The following is a 23938-nucleotide window of genomic DNA, read 5'->3' as shown; positions in this document are numbered from 1 at the left end:
AAACACTGACCGTGCTGCGCAGCTTCTCCAGGAGAATATTCAGCTGAGTCTGCAGAAAGACAAGAGAAAGAACACATTTAGTTGTTTGTGTGATTAATGCAGAGACAAAGAAACACATGTGGTGGTGGACAGGTTGAACTCTGGTTCATGTAGAACTGTGTATCCAACACCAACAGATTAACAGTTCTAATGTTATATGTGCTTCTATACACCTTCAAATAATGTATGTTTACGTCCAACATTTCAAATAACGTGCAGAGCAAGTGAAAGAAACAGCGCTGAAGTTCATCCTGATGAAGATCTGTACTCCTCATTTCCAGTTAAAGCTCTGAAAGGTGCCTCCAGTAGTTATGGAGCATTCATATCGATAGCACACACCTGCACGCTCTTACAGGTCAATTCACATTCCTGCCAAAGGTTTCACTTTATTCCCACTGATCAACAGTGACGCACCAACAAAGGCAGGAGTACAAATACTGCTGGCAGTAAGAAAGCAGTCATGTTTTCATCAGTTTCTCCATTTCACATTTAGGCTCATTTTTCTTTTGGCTAGAATGGATGCTATGGATGCTATGGATGCTATGGATGCTATGGATGCTATGATTGCTGTGGATGCTGTGGATGCTATGGACGCTATGGACGCTGTGGACGCTATGAGTGCTATGGACGCTATGGACGCTATGGACGCTGTGGACGCTATGAGTGCTATGGACGCTATGATTGCTATGATTGCTGTGGATGCTGTGGATGCTGTGGATGCCGTGGACGCCGTGGATGCTGTGGACGCTGTGGACGCTGTGATTGCTGTGGACGCTATGGACGCTGTGGATGCTATGAATGCTATGGATGCTGTGGATGCTGTGGATGCTGTGGATGCTGTGGATGCTATGGATGCTATGGATGCTATGAATGCTATGAATGCTGTGGATGCTGTGGATGCTGTGGATGCTGTGGATGCTATGGATGCTATGGATGCTATGATTTCTCTTAGCTCATCATCTGAGGCTCGTTAGTCACTCGTGATGTTGGGCTAAACAAATAGAATTGAATTGTTTCAACACATGCATGATTAAATGAAGGCGTGAATCTCCAGTCAGTCGAGCACTTTGACCGAACATACAACCGTCCTTTTCACTGTTATTGTACTTCAAGAATTAATCTGAGACAGTTTGAGATGCTGCTGAGGTTGACAAGAGAGGACCCAGAGCGAGATCAAGCCGTTCAGTTTGGTATGCATTAGCAGGAATCCTCTTACTCTGCAGGCTGTCGAGGGTCAAGACGGATTGACCCTTTACATTTGATGGGACTCACTTTGGAAAGAAACGACAAGCTTTCCTTAAGTATGCCACTGTTTGTTCTGTTTCCCATTCAGGCTAAAAGAAGGTCGACTTATGTCTGATGAGCCATCGGATCGAGACTTGTTCTGGGGTATATTGAGGGCCGTTATTGGGACAGAATACTGTCTGCTTATAATGAAAACCTCCACAGCCAGAAGTCTCTGCCGCCACCTCGACTGACTCCAGAGTTATCGCCGCTCATTTCCACCCTCCGCCTCTCTGTTGTTGGATCCTCCTCTCCACCTGTTGAACTTTAATCACAGCTCGGGTGGCGAGAGAGGGGACCGAGGGCGGCTTCTAGGAAAACACTTCAGGTAACAGAGCTCACAGGTAATAAAAACGCAATCTCCTCGGAGCCCGGTTCAAATCCACCCTGAGACGAACTTCAATCTTCTAAAATAACTTTTCTAACTTTGCAAAACATTTAGCGGCAACATAGTGAGTGTTTTTTGTTTGGTATAAGTTTGGAAATTAACTTTTGCCATAAATAGCACTAAATGCCCATAGTGTCACATTCATAACGCCATCAAACCTACATTTTACACTTCAGACACTCTCCAGGCTGTGTTGATGCTGATATTCTGCTCCTTCGTGCTTCTTCCTGTCCACCTTTATGACTGTATATAGGTAGTGGACATAGATACCGTGACATCACCAATTGGTTTGTGGACGAAGGTTTTGAAACCTCGAGTTTGTCATTTTGGCCGTTTTCTTTGGATTTTTGGATGTCGCCATTTTGGTATTTGGCCTTCGCCATCTTGGTTTTAAGCAGTCACAATCTTGGTTGTTGGTCGTCTCCATCTTGGTTTTTTTGCAACCAGAAGTGACACGAGTGAGTGGAGCTCAAGTTCGACCGAACGCTGAGTAAAACATTTTTAGGAGACTAAATTGTTACAAATAACTTTCATGAACTGAAAACTGAAGTGGTTAAAGTTGGAGGACATCAATCACCATGTAAGCCCCGCCCACAAGCATACCCAGTTTTACCGTCTACTTTACTCTTAATGGGACCATCATTTACTATATGCACATAGAAAATTGTGACTAAGTGACATTTTAAAACAAAATAAATTCAGCTTCTCTAGAAAATATGAAATGTCTGATGCATCAACGAAGCTGCTCTGTTCTCTGAATGTACTCTGGAACTCAGTGGGACTTCACACAGAGAGAATTGCACTTCCTGTTCTGACGGAGACTCTGTGTTCCACTCAGACGGCGTTACAGCCGACCGATTCCTGGATTCTTGAGGCGAATGCCGATATCGGTGTTTGAGAGGTTGACAACATCAGAACGCTCTCTTTAATATGTACTCCTGGGATCGCTGTGAACCTGAGCCGGCTTCATCCTGACCACAAGAGCCACAGTCTGTCAGATCGCTTGTTAAAGGTGCTGCGTGATGTGTTTCTGCGCCTCCATCAATCACTGATCGCTGACGCGTCGGCGTCATCACTTCAGCAGGAGGTGCAGTAGCTCCGTTGTTGCAGAATGCAGATTTTATGCCCCGTAGTTTATTTCTGGTCCCTTGTGTTTTGTTTTTCTTCCGTATTTGCAGAGTTGAAAATAGAAGGGTCGACACGTTGTTTTTTACTGTTACGGGATTCGTGGCGTTGAACCCATGAATTAAACTAAAATCAGACATGAGAAAGGTTTCTTTCTGCTGTAAAATAAGCATTTCAGGTCAACAGATTCTCTTCATTTCAGCCAGAAACTCACCCTGAAGTTGTTGCCGACGCTGATGAAGCCGAGTTTTCCCGCTTTCTGCTTCACGTCTTTGCTGTTGTTGGAGTTCTCGAAGAGTTGGCGGACGAAGCGGTCCTTGGACTCGCTGACCAGACACTCCAGAGACATGTGCAGGGCGTCGTTGTTCTTCTCCACAAACTTGGTCTAAAAACAAACACAGCAACAAGTCCTCAGACTTCGTTCATTATCTATGATTCATCCGGCTGCCTCTGCTCACTGAACAGGCCAATCGACAGATATCAGAACATATGAGACACGGAACATGTAAACTGCATGATGTCATCTGAACGGTCTCTGGCTGTGGTCCGAAGTGTCCAGTGAGATTAAACAAAAACGAAATGAATCATTTTTGTGTGACATTCATTTTCAAAGACGGCTTCCAGGAGAAAGCCGAGCGGAGGAGAGTTCTGAGGAAACGCACCGTCTCGTAGCACACGGCTCCTGCAAAGTGTCTGATAATAAATCCTTCATCATCCCTCACGTTCCTGTGGACGGACAGCTTGGACTTCCTGGGTACCTGAGGGACGGACGGACACACACACACACACTTAGACTCAGCAGACTTCCTGCATGTGTTCCGTTTACAATGACGTGCTAATTCCCGCTCCTGTCAATCACTCCGAGCTGGAATATGTATTGTGTTTATGTGAAAGGTAAAGGGTTAACAGTCGGAGAATGAACTAAAACAAGCGTGTTATTTACAGGTAAATGTGACAATTTATCTCACCTTCCTTTAAAGATAAAGACAAATCATAAGAACAACAACGCAGACTTCAATTTCTTATTCAAAGCCCCAGTTCCAAGGAGCCACTTCCTGTTTCAGAGCGGACTCACGGTGAGGCGGAAGTGGTTCTTGTGTTTGTTGTGAACGGTGTCGGTGAAGTGCTGGTCGCTGGGTTGAGGGAGCCGGTTCTCTTCGTCCAGGATGTCCAGGACGCCGACCACCTTCGCCTCCACCAGGTCTGTGAGAGGAGCACGACAACACGACGGTTAGTCGGCAACGGAACCACCTGAGGGCCAACCGGGCAGCACGACCAACTAAACCAATCAAAATCCAATTCAAGTCAAATGGAATAGGAGGTGTGGAACTATTCAGAGTTTCTCGTGGACCTGGTCTGACTCAGAAGGTGATGGGGAGCAAACGGTTATTATAATTGCATTACCATGATTGTTATTATCATTATAATATCCGGACAGTACTGAACACCTGGAGGTGCAAACGTGGTTTATTTCATCACTCGGATAGAAAAATCATTTCAACGCCGAGCTTCTGGATAAAAACGACGTGTTCATCAGCCTTTAGGGAAACTAGCGGAGCTTTAAGAGCTAAAGGAGCGAGTTCATGGCAGCAAATCAGTGGCAAACTTTAGTTTAAGTGCAGTTCAACTTTAGGACAGAATGAGCAGGTACTGTTGTCTCTGTACAGATTTGACTGTTTTCAACTAAACAATAAACAAGGTATTATTGTCACAACTGTACTACTACTACTACCACTACTACCACTACTACCACTACTACCACTACTACCACTACTACCACTTAGTAAAACATGGGTTAAATGAGTCTGCAGGGTTCTCTAAACAGTCAATTCACGTCTACATGAGACATTTAGACGTTTTATAATGTTTGCTTCCACATCTGGATCTTAAATAAAGAACTGTGTCACACATTAAAGAGCGACTGTAAAACACCAGGAGTTTAAACAATGAAGCATCCAAAGCTGGACTGATGTCTGAAGAACACATACTGGACGTGCTGTGGAGGAGCGCCGGTGAGCACCGCAGGCAGGATCAACCGATGGAGCAACCAAGAGACCGAGCACTTCATTCAGGAGTCGGCGGCGTACACAGCGGTTGCTGTCGTGGACGGCTTTAGCACGACTAACGATGAAGAGGAGGCTCGGTTCCTCCAGTGTTACCAACACCAGTAAGCGGTGCGAGAGGTCAGAGGCACAGTGCACCCGGTGAAGGGCCTGAGAGGTGTCGGTGTAAACTACAGCACAGCTTCACCGACTGAGGAGGAAGTCACGGAGGACGACTCGCCGCGTCTTTCTGAGTCACGAACTGGAGACGCACAGACTCCTACTCACAAACTCACTGCGTCCAACTGACCCAGACCTCTGACCAGCCGCCAGACTTCCTACTCAAAACGCCCCGGAGACATCCCTTCATCCTCATCATCCTCCCTCCATCTCGACCAGCCTCAAGGAAAACAACATGCACACAGACGGGAGCAGAGCGGCCATCATGAACGACGCCTCAACAAATACAACTGCCCGTTTGGACTTGAATCCGTTTTCATTTCTTCTCTGTCGTGCACGACGCCACGTATCTCCCGTCTGTACGGATTCAATTTCCTGCAACATGGAGTTTGATGTGCTCTCTGGTGTTTGTGTGGACTCACAGAACACACAACAGGAGCCCGAACAAACAAATACATTTCGGTAATCTACACTTTTTTCCGAGCCACTAGACAACGAGCTCATAGTAAACAGTCCGACTGCTGCCGCCCTCCAGCTGTCGCTCTGCTGTAGTTGAGCATCTAATATCGATGCTACTTCACAGAGCTGCACATCAGCAGAAAGCAGAATTAACCTCCTTCACCTCCAAACCAGCTCACATCCATCTGCCTCCCCGTTGATGGAGTCAGGACAGGAGGTCACATGCTCCGGGGGCTTCCGTCACTCTGTCTGTCCGTGAAACGGCACCGAGGCTCCGGGTCAAACTGTGGAGCGCCGGCCGGCTCTCGCAAAAAACAACAACGAGGGCCGAGAGCCAGCAGCGCATCGAGGCCAACAATGAGCAGCATTCTGCAGCCCTGGGCTCACAAACAAGTCCTGCTTCGTGTAGCTCGAGAAGACTGGAACCCCAGAGCGAGACAATGAAACGCACGAATACTACAAAGCAGCCAGGACCAGCAGCAAAAACCTCCGAAACCTCAGGCAGCGACTCCACAGAGCTCTGTGTGACGGAGCGCCAGAGAGGACGCGACACCGTCAGCCATGTTTGCAATGCTGTAGTGGACGCAACACAACAGCTCAAGTCTCAGCGAAAACAAATCCAGACTCAAGTCCCTCGTCGTCGGCCAGGTTAAGACCAGAAAGACAACACGGGAAAGTCACTTTTCACTTCCTAAGTTAAGACACAGAACGTCAAGGTGTAAGCTAGGACACAACAGGTTCACCTTCAGTTCCAAGTTCAGAACTTTAAGTCCCGGGAAGTCTCCAGTCAAACTTCAAGTCAAGACCAACAAGTCCCAGATAAAGACAGAAAAGTCTAGATCCAAGTTCAACACAACAACATGCTAAACAAGGAGGACCAGGTCAAGTTCAGAGGCATAGAACAAGACTGGGAAGTCCAACAAGTACCAATCAAAGGTTGCAAGACATGTCAACGTAAGAACTACAAGACTGGGAAGTTGCAAATAAGCCAGAAGTTAAGATCTGGATGTCCCACGTCAAGTCCAGAGTCACGTCCCAAGTTACGGCCTACAAGTCCAAAGAGAACAGAAAAGTCCAAGTCAAGACCCAAGTCAAAAACTACAAGTCCCACGTCAAGACAGGAACGTTGCAGGTCAAGTTCCAAAGTAAGACCTTCAAATACCAATGAAAAGTTGCAAGACACGTCAATTAAGACCTACAAGACCCCAAAGAAGACTAGGGAGTCACAAGTCAGGTCACAAGTCAGCATGTAAAAGCCCAAATAAAGACACAGTTGTAAGTCATGAGGTTTTCATGTCAAGACCCAGATCGAGGACAGCAAAGTCTTGACGACAAGTCAAGTCCCGAGTTCAGAGCTTCAACAGGACTAGAACGTACAAATGACCAAAACAAGACAGGAAGCCCTTCAGAGGCTGGATCAGACCAGAGGCACAAGTCAGGGTTCAAGTGAAGACCTTCAAGTCTTACGTCAAAGATTAAAAACCTAAAACACAGTTTGAATATTTAGTACAGCCAGCTTTGTGTTCTTCTTCCTCTTCTGTGTAGCTTGAGCTCCACACGGAGAAACACATCAGTCAGACAAACACTCAAAGATGGAGGTCGAGCCGCCGGAGCGGCTCTGAATATCGTGCGTGCAGAGCGTCTTCGTACCTATGCAGTCCTGATTGTCGACGTAGTGAACCTCGTTGACTCCGAGCCCCTCCCGCTGGTACAGCTCCTGCTCCTGGAATGCAAAACGAGACATTTCGAATGAGAATCCGTCACGATATCCGCGTTCGTCTCACGAGGACGACGACTAACGAAGCGCCGCTGAGACCGGCGCTCTCTGCTACACTTTCATGCAAAGTAAGAATGAGCGTCTTAAAGAGTCTAGTCTGTGACGTGAAGAAGAAATGATACGTCTAGCACCAGGTTTCCAAAGTCCAGACGTGGAACACTGGACTGGGACGCGTGGGTTTCATGTCTCTAACGGGGCTGAAGACGTCTGCAGATGAAGAGTTTCATCCAAATACGAGACTACGTTTCCGGAAAGTAACAGAAAACTTTCTACGGCCGGTCATTTTGAAGAGAAATCATCCCGGGTTTCTCCTTCAACCGGTAATCATCACAACACATACTTTCTAAAGGGGAAACTACACCATGTGACCGAATGAAACGCTGCTTTAAAGGTTTCATTTCATGTTGTCAGGCGTCTGAGCTTTGGAAGATGAATACTTTCATAAGGAATGCCTTCTGTCACAGTAAGAGCAGCACTGAAAGGTCTAAATCAAAGGCTGTTTGTCAGTGCTGGCTGCTGATGGGAGGAGTGAACCTCAGCGCTCACCTCCTTCAGGATGCGCTCGTTGAAGAACTGCTGCAGCTTCTCGTTGCAGTAGTTGATGCAGAACTGCTCGAAGCTGTTGTGTTCAAAGTACTCTGTAGAACGGAAACAGCAGCGGAGAGTCAGTCAGAGGAACTCTGACGTCACCATGATTTATCTAAAGGACCAAATATGAAACATTAAAAGATATATATTTCTATCGATAAGAGGGTTCTGACGGGTACCGACCGAAGCCGGCGATGTCCAGGACGCCGATGAAGTTGGCGGAGGACTCGAAGGGGAAGCACTGGTTGGCCCTCGTCACCACGTGGTCGAACAGGCGGCTGTACACGGCCTTGGCCAGCGCGTCCCGGGCGTTGTTGGCCTGCTCCACTTTGAGCGGCACTCTGGAGACACAGACGAAGGCGTGACGGAGCACTTGGTGAGTTACAGAGATGAGTGTTCCTGTGAGGAACACATAGAACACTACAGCGCTCATCAGCCAGCAGCTGGAAACGTGGCGTTACCGTCAGACTTCCGTCTTTCCGACGGTCGTCGAACGCGTGTGGAAACACGTCGGATATGTAGACGCAGTGTTTTCTTCATTGGTTGATGTTCGTGCTGCTTTAGTGTTTGATATTCCTGTACATTTGGTATCTTTGTGTTGTGGACACCACGACAAAACGATCGGTTCTTTAGCGTCACGTCGCTAACTTAAAGAGCTGTAATATATGTTGAGCTCATCGCCTGAAGTAGTGACTGTGAACATGAACCGTCTCCTTCAGTGGAAACGAAGAGGACTCGTCTGACTCGCCGAGCAGATAAGTGTGTTGTTGACAGCTGAAGAAAGACAGATTGGCTGTGAGAGGTAGCGGCTATCACCTGTGTGTGTGTGTGTGTGTGTGTGTGTGTGTGTGTGTGTGTGTGTGTGAGTGTGTGTGTGAGTGCACGGTTCAATAGGCCAGATAAAATGCAGCGCATTAATCTGCTGCGAGGCTCAAGCTTCTGCTCGGGACTTCAGCTGCAGCGCACTCAAGGACACGGCAGGAAACAACTCCTCCCTCCCTCTCTCTCTCCCTCCTCCCTCCCTCTCTCCCTCCCTCCTCCCGTGACTCATTATCTCCTCTGCACACACCTTTTTAAGCCACATGCTACGTGACTGGGAATACTGAGCCTGATCCCTGCAGCTTTTCTAACACTTCACGCTGTGATAGGACGACCAGAAGTCCCTGAAGCTGCAATCAGGAAGTCACTGCTGCACCTGCACGCCGCCTGCAGAGAGAGATATATTTATATTTTCACAACAGGTTAATTCTCGACTGACGGGTCTTATGTTGAGTCTTATTGAAGCCATTATTATTTCTACGTTTTAATGAAGTGTATTTCTGACGCAAAGATTAAATGCAGATATCAAGTTGCTCTGCAAACATCAACACAATAAAAAGAGCGTTTCAGCAGCCGGAACCCGACTTCAAACCTGCGACTTGTCGTCCATCAACACTCCCACGGCTCCTCGCCTCCACCTCTGGCCTCTCTCTCCACCTCCATGTTTAATTCATGCCGCCGGCTCCTCCGAGCTGGAGCGCCGCCGCCAGAGGTGTTAATACGCCGCTCACTTAAAAACCAAGAGGTCTAAATGCCAGGGCAGCATAATGTCAGAACACTAATGGTACAAGTAGCCTAATATGTATTCCCATGAGCCTCAGTGAACGTGTCTCTATCTCAGTGTAATTACTGCTCAAGCGCTCAGACTGCGTCCTCAAACACACCACACGAGGACAAGTTGTACTTTAAAAAGCATCCCGGTTCTCTTCTCCTTTAACGCTCATCTACACGTCGGAGTTTGAGGCCACGGCCACTTGTTTTTGACATTCAACAACGTTTCAAAACGATCTGCCGAGTGGAGGAAGATTTCAAAATGACGTTCTTGTGTTTCAGTGATAAAAATAACTTCCTGTAACCTGTAAACCGCCCAGTGACCACTCACTTTAAATGGCAATGCAGCAAATTGACTTCTCGTCTTTTCTTTTTAAAATAAACTTCCATCTTCACAGGAAACAACTTACGACTTAGTTAGCTTTAGGAAAAGCTCGTAAAATACTTGGCTTTAGGAAAAGCTCGTTAAATACTTGGCTTTAGGAAAAGCTCGTTAAATACTTGGCTTTAGGAAAAGCTCGTTAAATACTTGGCTTTAGGAAAAGCTCGTTAAATACTTGGCTTTAGGAAAAGCTCGTTAAATACTTGGCTTTAGGAAAAGCTCGTTAAATACTTGGCTTTAGGAAAAGCTCGTTAAATACTTGGCTTTAGGAAAAGCTCGTTAAATACTTGGCTTTAGGAAAAGCTCGTTAAATACTTGGCTTTAGGAAAAGCTCGTTAAATACTTGGCTTTAGGAAAAGCTCGTTAAATACTTGGCTTTAGGAAAAGCTCGTTAAATACTTGGCTTTAGGAAAAGCTCGTTAAATACTTGGCTTTAGGAAAAGCTCGTTAAATACTTGGCTTTAGGAAAAGCTCGTTAAATACTTGGCTTTAGGAAAAGCTCGTTAAATACTTGGCTTTAGGAAAAGCTCGTTAAATACTTGGCTTTAGGAAAAGCTCGTTAAATACTTGGCTTTAGGAAAAGCTCGTTAAATACTTGGCTTTAGGAAAAGCTCGTTAAATACTTGGCTTTAGGAAAAGCTCGTTAAATACTTGGCTTTAGGAAAAGCTCGTTAAATACTTGGCTTTAGGAAAAGCTCGTTAAATACTTGGCTTTAGGAAAAGCTCGTTAAATACTTGGCTTTAGGAAAAGCTCGTTAAATACTTGGCTTTAGGAAAAGCTCGTTAAATACTTGGCTTTAGGAAAAGCTCGTTAAATACTTGGCTTTAGGAAAAGCTCGTTAAATACTTGGCTTTAGGAAAAGCTCGTTAAATACTTGGCTTTAGGAAAAGCTCGTTAAATACTTGGCTTTAGGAAAAGCTCGTTAAATACTTGGCTTTAGGAAAAGCTCGTTAAATACTTGGCTTTAGGAAAAGCTCGTTAAATACTTGGCTTTAGGAAAAGCTCGTTAAATACTTGGCTTTAGGAAAAGCTCGTTAAATACTTGGCTTTAGGAAAAGCTCGTTAAATACTTGGCTTTAGGAAAAGCTCGTTAAATACTTGGCTTTAGGAAAAGCTCGTTAAATACTTGGCTTTAGGAAAAGCTCGTTAAATACTTGGCTTTAGGAAAAGCTCGTTAAATACTTGGCTTTAGGAAAAGCTCGTTAAATACTTGGCTTTAGGAAAAGCTCGTTAAATACTTGGCTTTAGGAAAAGCTCGTTAAATACTTGGCTTTAGGAAAAGCTCGTTAAATACTTGGCTTTAGGAAAAGCTCGTTAAATACTTGGCTTTAGGAAAAGCTCGTTAAATACTTGGCTTTAGGAAAAGCTCGTTAAATACTTGGCTTTAGGAAAAGATCGTAAAATACCTAGTTAGGTTTAGGAAAAGCTCGTTAAATACTTGGCTTTAGGAAAAGCTCGTTAAATACTTGGCTTTAGGAAAAGCTAGTTAAATACTTGGCTTTAGAAAAAGATCGTAAAATACCTAGTTAGGTTTAGGAAAAGATCGTAAAATACTTAGTTCGGTGAAGGAAAAGCTCGTTAAATACTTAGTTCGGTGAAGGAAAAGCTCGTTAAATACTTAGCTTTAGGAAAAGATCGTTAAATACTTAGCTTTAGAAAAAGATCGTAAAATACCTAGTTAGGTTTAGGAAAAGATCGTAAAATACCTAGTTAGGTTTAGGAAAAGATCGTTAAATACTTAGTTCGGTGAAGGAAAAGATCGTATAATACTTAGTTCGGTGAAGGAAAAGATGATGAAATACTTAGCATTTCATATTCCTGAATATAACTTTTTTCCGTCGGTATAGCTACGTGCGCCGGATGAGAGCAGCCTGCGTGGGCCGATGACAGATTTCTAGAAATACAACAAGTAAATCTTTCCGGTAGAAAACGAGCCGGACTAAATTCAGTCAGAAGTGTTGCTGAAACGTCGATGTGTTGAGACCACCGAAGTTACGTCTGGCTGCCGGGTTGACGGACTAATCCCACCTCCACTCTCACGGGAGGTTAACCTCTGACCTCACTGTGATTGGCATCTGTTACTTTCTCTTTGCCCCCCCCTCTCAGGTTTACCTCTCGCTCTGCTGAAATGACTCACGACACACTTTCAAGTAACTCCCTCCCCCTTTTTACTCCCCCGCTTCTCCCTCATTAATCATTTCACTTGACCAGTCCAATGAATAATTGCCTTCTTCACAATTCAGAATGAAACAACACTCTTCTGTGAACTGTTGAACTCTATTGATTCAAACAGAGAGGTGTTTCTGTTATTTAGGCTTTCCTCATTGATATCAATTGGGTGGACAAAATAATAGAAACACCTGTACCAGGAATGAAGAAATGTTCGGGATGTGTTGACGCTTCAACAAAAGATTTACAGAAGATTTTTTTTATGTACAATCATCAGTGCTGTGGATATAAAGACTAAGTGGGTAAAGACAAATAATAATAATAATAATAATAATAATAATAATAATAATTATAATAATAATAATAAGAGCTACAACAGTCTGGTCATTTTAGAAAATGAGTTTTAAAACCAGGAAAATAAAACACTTATGCCATATTACAATATTAAAATATGCATAACCTTTGACAATATTGAGTATCAAATCAGGATATTGATATAATATTACGGTATTTCCCAGCACAGAAGTAGAGGAAGTACTTCATGGTGATTGTTGCAGCTTTTACAGAAATGGCACCAAAGTTTTACTTTCAGTGGAATTAAAGCTCAGATGTTCTGCAGCTTCTGTGCAAACGTTTTATCTGATTATTGTAATGTTGTAAATGTTTGTACTTTATGTTGATTGTTAGAAACCTGTTAAATAAAGGTGAAATGTTTCACGCCTCTTCACCCATTTCTTGCTCCTCTCTCTCTGTTAGTCTCCTCTTCCTCACCTCCATCACACAATCAAACCAGTTGACATGGAAACAAACACGTCTATCTGCACTTTAACGTCACGTCTGTTTCACTTTGCGTTACTGTCGTTGCACATAATCAGATTCATGTATGCTAAAATACACCGCGCAGGAAATACACAAATAAAGGAAACGAAGACAAATTAGAAATCTCTCCCTCTCTAAATCCAATCTTCCCTCCCGCTCTCCCTCTCTTTACTCCCCCTCTCTCTCACACACACACACACAGTCTGCCGCCGCCGCCTCCTTCTGCAAAGAGGATCTTTTGCTTTCTCAGTCAAAAGGTTTTTCTTTTTTTGGGCTTTAATGGAGAGAATGAACAAGTTGGAGGCGATTATTCCCATCAGCTCTTCTTTCCTTCCACCATCTGCCACCAGCAGAGAGCCCGGCAGCGCCGTCTGCTCTGGACCGGCAGCGACCTCTCCGGCTCTGGAGAAGCACTTCGGCTGATCCTCGTCCACATCCGACCTGCTGGATCTCCATTTAAAGACTTTCAGAAGGAGAATCCAACTGTTCTCTTCTTTGTTGTCTGTCCGTGTGTTGGCACTCACTCACTCACAAACTCCTGCATCGCTAACCCAACATCCAGAGGTGATTCTGGGCTTCTATTTACAGATCAGGAGCTGCAACAGGCTGACAGCTGATGCTTTTCTTTCTATCGTTATATATACACCGAGACGGAACCTGAACAACAGCAGTGAGCGGAGGGACGTTACAGAGTGTACCTGACAGACAAAGACGAGGGGAGGGCAGCTTTTAGTTCCTCTAATAAACATTGGCGTGGGAGGTTGTTGTTTTAAATGGAGGCGGGTGGCTTGGCATTCAGACGGCGTGCGCTGAGGCCGAGCTGCCAGCGGAACAATCGCAGGCTTTAGAGTGACAGCGCTCAGGCTGAAGGCAGCGCGGGGTGTTCGTCTGTTGGTGCCTCGAGCCGACAGGCTGCTACAAGAAAACACCTTTGGTCTCTAAAGCTGATGACCTCGTTCAGAGGTCATCAGAGGTCATCAGAGGTCGACTTTTCATAAAACTCACATAAAACTCCACCCTCGGGTCTGTCAGCACGGATGACGTTCGCACTAGACTATATGATTGGCTGCAGGCAAAAACATGCAAATTCTAATATTTTTCAGATCTGCGCACATAAAGAATTGATTGCAGGTATCATTTGACTGGAGAAGTATTAATACTACTTGATACTGGCTTATTTTTGGGTTTTTAAATCAGCCAAATTTAGTAAAAGTATTGATTGATCAGTAAGATGTTTTACATTCCAGCACTGGTTTTGTCCGGCCAACATAAGAAAAGGCAGTAAGATATTCTATCTGGAGACCTACAACAGAATATTCCTGCATTTCTGTCCTCACCTGAACTACTCACGAGAGTCAAACTAAACTCCTGAATATGAGCATTATTTTCTCATCACTGCCTGCTGGTCTCTGCCCTCCCGTCTCATCATCTTCATCACTCTGAGGAATAAGTTATTAGCTGCATTGAACCTTTCAGAAAATAGCAGGGGGGATGGGGGGGGGGGGGGGGGGGGGTTAGGTGTCTGTTCGCTCCACTCAGAGCCGGAGGTTCTTTTAATACCTGGAGCTCTCCCTCGGCGTTGTGCACTGAGCCGTTAGAAATGGAATAATGCTTTTATCTCGTTACGCTGGACTGGTAGAAGCTGTGAATGGGTCCATCCCCATCCCCCTCATTAACCTCAGCCTACCTCTCCATCCCCCATATGTTAGTCTAGTCAAGTGGTTCCCAACCAGGCGGCAACCTCCGGTTCTGCAGAGTGAAGTCAAAGCTTCATGTGTTAAAGCTGCATTCTCTCTAGTGTCCACCAGGGGGCGACTCCTCTGGTTGTATAGAAGTCTATAGAAAATGACTCTACTTCTCTCTTGATTTATTCCCTCAGTAAACATTGTAAACATGAGTTTATGTCTCAATCTCTAGTTTCAAGTCTTCTTCAATACAGCATGATGTTCATTTAGTACATTATGCTCCATTTAGAGTCAAACAGACCATTTGTTTCAGACTCATGTGATCGAAACATTTCCAACAACTTCAGAGCGTTGTAGTAAAATCCGACAAGATGCCATCACTTCATTCGGGGGGGTAAAAAGGTGGTGAACCACTGAGGCCTGCGTTATTGATCCTGGATCTGATTGAGGTTTGTGCTGGTTTGACTCTGAAGTGAAACATCAGCAGCATATTCATGAGTCCAGTGAGCTGTCCGTGGTGCTGAAGCAGCACACTGATCTGTAGTCGAGGCTTTTTCAGTCAGTCGGTTTGAGTTTCGAGAGCTGATGGATGACGTACGTTTCTAGTCCAACAGGAAGTCAACGCCACTGGTTCCCTCCACAACAAAAGCCAATAACATTCTTCTATTGGATGTTGGACTATTTAGAGACGTTAAAGATGGGACGAATAACGTCACTGTCGAATCCTTCAAGAACGTAAACGTTTTGTGCTGAACTGAGCGGAGCTGAAGGGTTTGACATTGTTGCTCGGTCAGCCATGTTTTTCAGTTGGGGGGGGGAAAAAGTCTTTATTTACCCAGAATTCATAGCAAATGTGTCCTACTGAAGATACTCAACAAGAATATCTACTTTAATCCAAGTATTTACAGAGTATATGTTTCGGTCACAGGTTAGCATGTGTTGCTATCAGTACCTGGAGAACTGGCGTCCTTGTTTTAGACATAGGAAGAGTCCAAAAGATGAATAAATGAATATATTCAGACGGAGAACCTTCCACTGACAGATTCACATTCCAGCACTTCCCTCGATAAATTGTGCTTTAATTCACCTCGCCTTTCTAAATAAGGTCCATCAATAATGACAGAGGAGGATGTTTTCCATCAGCGTCATTTTTCTGGAGGCAGCCGACCACAAAGGACACACACACACACACACACACACACACACACACACACACACACACACACACACACACACACACACACACACACACACACACACACACACACACACACACACACACACACACACACACACAGTAAACAGGAGGCTGAAGTGTGAGTATGTGTTGGTATGTTTGTCTACTTCTTATACGTTTCTTCTTTGTATGCTGTGCGTCTGCAGAACACTGAGGATCAAACGTCAGCGTTCATATTTACATTACAGGAATAATGTTGAGTTTCTTCTGCTGCCGGGAAAAATGTGTTCAAGTGACGCTTTGAGCAGGAAGTGATATTATATGAACGCATGCAAATCCATCTTCTTTAAAGAAGTCACGACGTCATTATGAGGTCGTTTGTGTTCCCGACACATCAGGAGAATATTGGTACGATTTTATGTACGACGACATTTTACACGACGTGCGTGTGCGTGTGCGTGTGTCTTACTTGATGACTGTTCCTTTGGCGCCCCCTGCCGTGGTGAGCATGACCCTGGAGGTGAGGCTGACTCTCAGGTCCTCCTCCTCGAGGCCCAGCACCTCGGCGCAGTGCTCCAGCGCCTGACTCGACTGGTTCTTGATGGTGCAGCCACCTGGAAGACACGGAGGGGTGAGGAGAGAGGAGAGGAGGGGAGAGGAGAGGAGAGGAGAGGAGGAGAGGAGAGAGGAGAGGAGAGAGGAGAGGGGAGAGAGGAGAGGGGAGAGGGGAGAGGAGAGAGGAGAGGAGAGGAGAGGAGAGGAGAGAGGAGAGAGGAGAGAGGAGAGAGGAGAGAGGAGAGGAGAGGAGAGGAGGAGAGGAGAGAGGAGAGAGGAGAGAGGAGAGGGGAGAGGGGAGAGGAGAGAGGAGAGAGGAGAGAGGAGAGGGGAGAGGAGAGGAGAGGAGGAGAGGAGAGAGGAGAGAGGAGAGAGGAGAGGAGGAGAGGAGAGAGGAGAGAGGAGAGGAGAGAGGAGAGAGGAGAGAGGAGAGAGGAGAGGAGGAGAGGAGGAGAGGGGAGGAGAGGGGAGGAGAGAGAGAGGAGAGAGAGAGGAGAGGGGAGAGGAGAGAGAGGAGAGGGGAGAGGAGAGAGAGGAGAGGGGAGAGAGGAGAGAGGAGAGGAGGAGAGGAGGAGAGGGGAGGAGAGGGGAGGAGAGAGAGAGGAGAGGGGAGAGGAGAGAGAGGAGAGGGGAGAGAGGAGAGAGGAGAGGAGGAGAGGAGGAGAGGGGAGGAGAGGGGAGGAGAGAGAGAGGAGAGGGGAGAGGAGAGAGAGGAGAGGGGAGAGGAGAGAGAGGAGAGGGGAGAGGAGAGAGGAGAGGAGGAGAGGAGGAGAGGGGAGGAGAGGGGAGGAGAGAGAGAGGAGAGGGGAGAGGAGAGAGAGGAGAGGGGAGAGGAGAGAGAGGAGAGGGGAGAGGAGAGAGAGGAGAGGGGAGAGGAGAGAGAGGGGAGAGGGGAGAGGAGAGGAGAGAGGAGAGGAGGAGAGGGGAGAGGGGAGAGGGGAGGAGAGGGGAGGAGAGAGAGAGGAGAGGAGAGAGGAGAGGGGAGAGGAGAGAGGAGAGAGGAGAGAGGAGAGAGGGGAGGAGAGAGAGAGGAGAGGGGAGAGGAGAGGAGAGGGGAGAGGAGGAGAGGGGAGGAGAGAGAGGAGAGGGGAGAGGAGAGAGGAGAGAGGAGAGGGGAGAGAGAGGAGAGGAGAGAGGAGAGGAGGAGAGGAGGAGAGGGGAGAGGGGAGAGGGGAGAGGGGAGGAGAGAGAGGAGAGGGGAGAGGAGAGAGGAGAGAGGAGAGGGGAGAGAGAGGAGAGGAGAGAGGAGAGGAGGAGAGGAGGAGAGGGGAGAGGGGAGAGGGGAGAGGGGAGAGGGGAGAGGGGAGAGGCGAGGAGAGAGGAGGAGAGGCTGAAACGTGTGAATAGTTGAATATTTCGAACACGTGGAGCTTCTGTATTTAAAGTCTCTGTGTAGAAAGACTCCATGTTGGAGTTTAACAGGCGTATCTCTGTTTGAGCTCTGAACTCATTTCTCTCCTGGAGGCGTTCGTTCCTCTTGTGGCTCACAGCTATTGTTATTACAGCCATCAATCAAAAGTGCAGAAGTCTTGAGGGAAGAGATCAGAAATGGCGTCTGCCTTTCAGGAGCAATCACAGAGCCCTGCAGGCTGCATCAGTGCAGCGCTGGTCTCTGGTCTCTGGTCTCTGAGGCAGCAGGAGGTTTAGTCGCTCTGATCAGGTGGGACCAGCGACTCCATTTCCACCAAAGAGCTTCGGTTTGTCAGCAGGATTACGGGAACAACCACCGCGGAGACGCTTCATGCGACTCGGTGGAAAGATGTAGCGAGTTTAACCAGCGATACCATCAGAGACTAGAAACACATGTTCTACTGAATATTGGAGAACATCGTCAGTAAAACTTTATTTACAGCGTGATGGTTACCGGTAGGCCGTGTCATTGATCCGAGGTGCGTGTACGCGTGTGTGATTCCAGGTGTTTCCCGCTCACCTGAAGTGCTTCCAGCCTCCTCAAAGTCGATGTTTCCGAGGTGCAGCACTCCGGCCACCACCCTGAACAGGTCCAGCTTCTCCGTGTCGTCCAGGCCGATCTTCTTCATCGCCACCGACATCCTGTTGAAGTCGACGTGGTCGTCCAGCAGCGGGTCCTTCAGGGGCCCCGACTTCATGTGCTGAAGAAGAGGAGGAGGAGGAGGAAGAGAGTTTCTGACCGATGCTGACCGCCGGATGTTCTGCTGCTGAGGCTGCAGCTGTGTGTGACCGCCGGCTGTGTAATATATGTACGCGTTGCTGCTGTTCATCATAAGCACTGCGATATAATAAGACTAATAATTAGTCTGACTATTTACTCCAACAACAGAGAATCTTCATCATCTTATATTTGGAGTGAAAAGCAGAGAAAGTATAGAATACATATTGTATATTGATATTTGTGTAACTATTGCTGAGTAAACACAACGGTGTCACATGTGACATTATGTTACATTTATTCATGGAATTACTCAATTAGGAAGATTTATCGTCAAACTAGTGTTTCTCCTTCTGTGTTTACATCTTCAAACAGCGAGTTAGTTCTCTTAAAGTTCATGAATGTATAAGTATATGAATACTGATGTATTTTATATGTTAATGAAGAAAAACTAACTGATGTTCACACAAGAACACGAGCTCCAGAGGAACATCCTGCAGCTCCCACAGCACCATTCTACATGGAAACACTCAATAACCACCATGTCCATGAGAACAGTAAAACAAATCATCATACACTGTTACAAAGCGATGACGTAATGCAGACGCTTACAGAGGACGTTCCAGAGATTTAATTATCACCTACAAGAAAACAAGAAAACTTGATTTGAAGGTGGAGACTTGCTGAAACACAAGAAAAGAGGAAAATAGAAACTACGAAGTCCCAAAGACGTGTTGGCTTACAAGAGTCACCAAAGACGAACAGAAGCCAGTGATGAGGAGGACGCTGAGCAAACAGCAAAGAGAAGAAGTTCACAGAGACGCAGGCGGTAAATCAAAAGGTACAAACTGAACGGCACACGAGAGGAAAGCAGCGAGCAGCAGCCGGAGGCAGTGAATCTGAGCTGCATCTGCTGAGTCAGCTTTTAAGTAGGCGCTGATGTTGTTTAAGAGAGCGATCGCTTCCTCCGTTACGGCCCGAAGGGGCGATGACGGGTCGGGCTAGAAACGAAGATTGAGACAGAAAACCAAACGGGATACAAGAAGAAACTGCAGCTACAAAATAAAAGGCAGATCGTCTTCACTGGACAATAAAATAACAGCTCAACGTCAATGAACGGATGAAACATCTGCACTCGCAAGAGAGGAAGCAAAAGGTACCGACTGACGGAGACGTTGTTCTGGAAAAGAGAGAAACCGTGTTCGAGCATTTCATTCTACAGAATCAGAACAATGCGTCTGAATGAACTCGCTCTCTCAAAACAACCTTTGACTGAAGAGAGAACGTTAAATCCTTCAGCTGTTTCAGGCTGCCGCTCTTATTTTGAAATATCTCAACTCTTCTGAGCTTCCTGCTCGGTTACTTGAGTCAAAGACGAGGAAGCTATTCATGTGGCGCCATTTTCTTTACGAGTGGGGATATAAAGTAAATAAAGAAATGTGATGATATTCAGCATTATAAAGTGACTTTTACCTCTTTTCTGCTCAATAATCGGAGTTCATTCTGACCAAACCGCTGCTCAGCTGAACACTGAACCGATGACAGAGTGACGCGCTGGAGGCCGATGTTCACGCCGTCTCACATGGAGGTTTAATTATGGATCATAACTCAGAAGAACCGACGATGCTTCAGGTTCTCTCTTGTGAAGAACTGCTGCTTCTGTTTCATTACGAGCTGTTCGGACATTTTAAAGGCACGAACTCGGCCTCTGGAGATGTTTGATGTTTCGTGACATTTTATGGCCATTTATGAAAAATAATAACACTTAACGTAGTTATTGGTTTAAACCCCAAAGCACCGTATCAAATGATCGCATTTGATATAAGACTTTTTTTATCATGTATTTATTATTCAAGAATATTGAATAAGAATGCATTTATTCTTGCTGTTATTAAACCAGCACTAGATTGATTGATAAGAGCAGTGAGGTCGTTGGTGTTTCCTCTCATCCATGTTTTGTTAAAGTCTTTCAGGAAATCCAACAGAGCGACGTGAAACGCTCCACATCGCTCCAATAACTGTTCCTTAAACTTCACCGAACAAACGGCAGAAGAGGACTGAAGCGCTGCTGCTTCTGCTGTCAGGAGGAGACCAGAAGATCAACTTTACCTCTGAGCTCTTGCGGTTCTGCAGCACCTGCTTGTCCGTGTCTTTGGAGGCGAAGAAGCGAGTGCATCCTCTGTTCAGGTACTGAAACACAAGAGACGCAGATGAGCAACAGGGCAGAGAACAAACACGCAACTCTCAAACGTGAATCAGCTGCTTTCCAACTGGTGTGGAGCAAATAAACTAAGAAACTAATGGTAATGATGTTTACATGAAACATGTTTGACGCTGAATAACATTTGTTGCATGCAGACGTTGAGTTTGAGTCTCTTGTGCGAGTCTAGAATCCCTCCACGTCTCACGATTCATCTCAATAATTAAATTAACATTTGCACACAAATGAAAAAGCAGTCGCTTCAGTTGTTGTTGATGTCTTCCCACCAGCATCACCATCCCGGGTGTTGGAGTCTGAGCCGGCTGGTCTTTACAGGAGGAACCACGGGGACGACTCAGGCGGGACACATTCTCCATTTTCTTACAAACGTCAGAGAGAAATACTGTCGTATGGTGTTTAATGAGTCACTGTCATCTGTCCTCGTCTCCTCTCCTCACATCTTTGTCCTGCATCCTTTCCTCTTACTTTTCTTTGCTTCCTTTACTCGTTTGTCCTGCATTCTTTTGTCATTTGGGTCCACGGACTGTGAAGAAGTGAAGTGTAGTCGTCGTGATGTCTCATTGGTTCGTGGACTAAAGTTTTGAAGCCTCGAGTCCGCCGTCGCCATCTTGTTTTTACCAACCAGTGAACAGGAAGTGACCACATCTGGACTGAGGAGTGACGTAGACGTATATGTCTCTGGTGTCGACCTGTCAATCACTCTGTAGCCCCGCCCTAAAGCATCCCCTGCTTTATGGTCTGTGTGACTAAATGGAGTCGCCCCCTGATGGACACTGGAGAGAATGCAGCTTTACACGTTCAGAACCGGAGGAATGCCGTCTGTTTGAAACCTTTTCCTCTTTTCATACTTCATTTTTCCCACTATTCCGTTTTTTCTAAAACTTCTTTCCTTCTGTTCCTGTCCTCTTTTTCTTTGCTTTCTTCCTTCCATATTTCTTTACTTATTGCATTCTATCTTTCCACATGCATGTAACATGTAGCAATGTCCACCTTTTTGTTTTCTCTCCTTCACTTATTTCTCTCCTTCCTTCCTTAATACCTTCTTTCCATCATTGATTCCTTCTTTTTTTCATACCATCCTGTTTCCTCGTTTCTTTCCCTTCTTCCGATACTTCCTTTCCTCTAACTTCTCACCTTATCCATATTTGTTTGGAGTCTGGTGACTTCAGGGTCGGTTTCTCTAATCTCATGTGCTGTAGTAAAACACCGACTGTGGGGAAGAACCTCATACAACCACTCGACTAAAGACGCGCCGCTGCGTTCGTACCCTGAACGTGTCCGGGGAGCTGAGGTGGAACTTCTGCCGGATGTCCTCGGAGGCTCCGGCACACAGTCGGTAGAAGATGTGGTAGTTCCTCTCCTCTTTGCTTTGTCTGCAGATCCTCGACTTCTCCAGCAGGTAGTGCGACACGAAGCCGCCCACGACGGCGTTCTGAAGACACACGAGACGCACTTTAAATCTCCTCAACACCAACCGACCGCCGTAGCCTCCGTCAGAGCACTTCTACTCTGAACACCAACCGACCGCCGTAGCCTCCGTCAGAGCACTTCTACTCTGAACACCAATGACGGACTTTGAAAGGAAGTGAAAATATCAACAAATTATCATTAAAATCACATTTTACATCTGGTTAAACGGAGGAAACTGCGGTTAATAAAGTAGGAAATCGAGAAAAATCCAGTGCAGGACAATGAATAAATATTTTGATTTATCGCAGGTCTGCAGAGACAAAAGAGCAGAAATGATCACAACTGCAGCAGCGGAGGCCGCATTACTTGCATTGTTTACGCTGTGTCAGCGTCTTAGATGACACAAGAACATTGTGTTTATTAATGAACGCAGAGATGAGGCTTCATGTGTCATTCGTGGCGTGTCTTTGTGTCTGTGAATCACTCGTGTGACGTCGTTAAAGTTAATGCCGTTCGATTGAAGCACCTTCTCGTTGAAGTGGATCTCCACAAACTTTCCGAAGCGGCTGCTGTTGTTGTTTCGGACCGTTTTTGCGTTTCCGAACGCCTCCAGCAGCGGGTTGGCTGAACAAACAACAACAACCGGAGTCACGAAACACAAACGAGAGAATTCATTCAAAGTTGTGACAGAAAGGAAGAGCAGCAGGCTGACCTTCCACGATCCTCTCATCGATGTCCTGACCGCTTCCATACGAGCTCGTCAAGTACCTGTCAGCAGAAACACACCGCTTCATATTTCACACTATATACATATATATATATATACCTATACATATACATATACACACACATGCACATACACACATATGCACATACACACATACATACATACGTGTATATGTATATATTGTACCTGTGTTCACAAGTGAAGTGAACACAGGTGCAGTGAGGTGAAGTGAAGTGAACACAGGTGCAGTGAAGTGAAGTGAACACAGGTGCAGTGAGGTGAAGTGAACACAGGTACAGTGAGGTGAAGAGGTATAAAGACGCAGCGTCGTCCTCACTTGAGCACAAACTTGGTGTTCTCGGTCTTCCCGGCTCCGGACTCCCCCGACACGATGATGGACTGACTCATCTTCAGGACCTTCATGTCTCGGTACGCCTTGTCAGCTGGAGGCAGAGGTTAGATTACCACATATTGATCTTTCAGTCATTTAAAAGAAGTCTGAGGGAAGACAGGAACAGCTGTGACGTTCAGAGGACCGTGGGAAGTCTGAGCGCTGACTGCCACCTGCTGGACGGATGGGGAACTACAACAGGATGTTATTAATGAATACAATTATTTACACTGTTTTATATCTTGTAGCGTTATGTACATAATTAATATTGTATTTTACATACTTATTTATTGATAAGAACTGTAACGTACAAATTTCACCTCTGGGGATCAATAAAGTATTCTGATATAGATAGATCTACATATATACACATACATACATATATACACACACACACCATTAATCACAATAAAGCCGGTTCCTACATCAGCGTACTACAGTAAGCAGCAGAGGTAGTTGAGGTGTTGACTCACCGATGGCGTAGACGTGAGGCGGCAGCGTTCCCAGAGAACGACCTCGGTACTTGCTGATGGTCTCCGCAGAGTAAAGCTTTGGGAGGTCATAGTACGGGTTCACCGCTATCAGGATGTTAGCGACAAACGTCTGGAGGAGGAAGAGGAGAAGACCAAGATGAAGAGTAACGAGGAGAGGCAAGGTGGAGGAGACAAAGGAGAGCAGGAAGAAGAAGAGGACACAAGATGGAGATGACAAAGGAGAAGGACGAAGAAGAAGAAGAAGAAGAAGAGAGAAGCAAGGAGAGGAAGAAGAAGAAAAAAGAAAGTAAGAAGAAACCGAAGAAGG

The 23938-nt window shown here is 45.9% G+C and overlaps 1 protein-coding gene across 8 annotated transcripts in view; it reads right to left on the bottom strand.

Annotated features, from left to right (window-relative positions):
* The window catches only part of LOC306793152 (unconventional myosin-VI-like), a 69364-nt gene that overhangs the window by 27540 nt on the left and 17886 nt on the right, over positions 1–23938 (bottom strand). For 6 of the 8 annotated variants that reach the window (XM_079290632.1, XM_079290626.1, XM_079290627.1 and 3 more), the window contains exons 5-19: positions 23611–23740; positions 23084–23189; positions 22732–22787; positions 22546–22643; positions 21877–22041; positions 20498–20578; positions 18191–18371; positions 16175–16319; positions 8066–8223; positions 7841–7932; positions 7168–7240; positions 3912–4039; positions 3499–3594; positions 3051–3221; positions 11–49 (exon numbers count right to left, since the gene is read on the bottom strand). In XM_079290632.1, the coding sequence (XP_079146758.1) occupies positions 11–49; positions 3051–3221; positions 3499–3594; positions 3912–4039; positions 7168–7240; positions 7841–7932; positions 8066–8223; positions 16175–16319; positions 18191–18371; positions 20498–20578; positions 21877–22041; positions 22546–22643; positions 22732–22787; positions 23084–23189; positions 23611–23740 (1719 nt within the window). Of the gene's footprint in view, positions 1–4; positions 50–3050; positions 3222–3498; positions 3595–3911; positions 4040–7167; positions 7241–7840; positions 7933–8065; positions 8224–16174; positions 16320–18190; positions 18372–20497; positions 20579–21876; positions 22042–22545; positions 22644–22731; positions 22788–23083; positions 23190–23610; positions 23741–23938 lie in introns of those variants that run through there. The other 2 variants (XR_013772867.1, XM_079290631.1) reach the window with 2 other exon arrangements.

The sequence above is a fragment of the Melanostigma gelatinosum genome (genome assembly GCF_949748355.1).
Source record: "Melanostigma gelatinosum genome assembly, chromosome: 19".
Classification (NCBI taxonomy): domain Eukaryota; kingdom Metazoa; phylum Chordata; class Actinopteri; order Perciformes; family Zoarcidae; genus Melanostigma; species Melanostigma gelatinosum.
The sequence above is the reverse complement of the archived record's forward strand: the minus strand, read 5'-3'. Positions and strand labels throughout refer to the sequence as shown.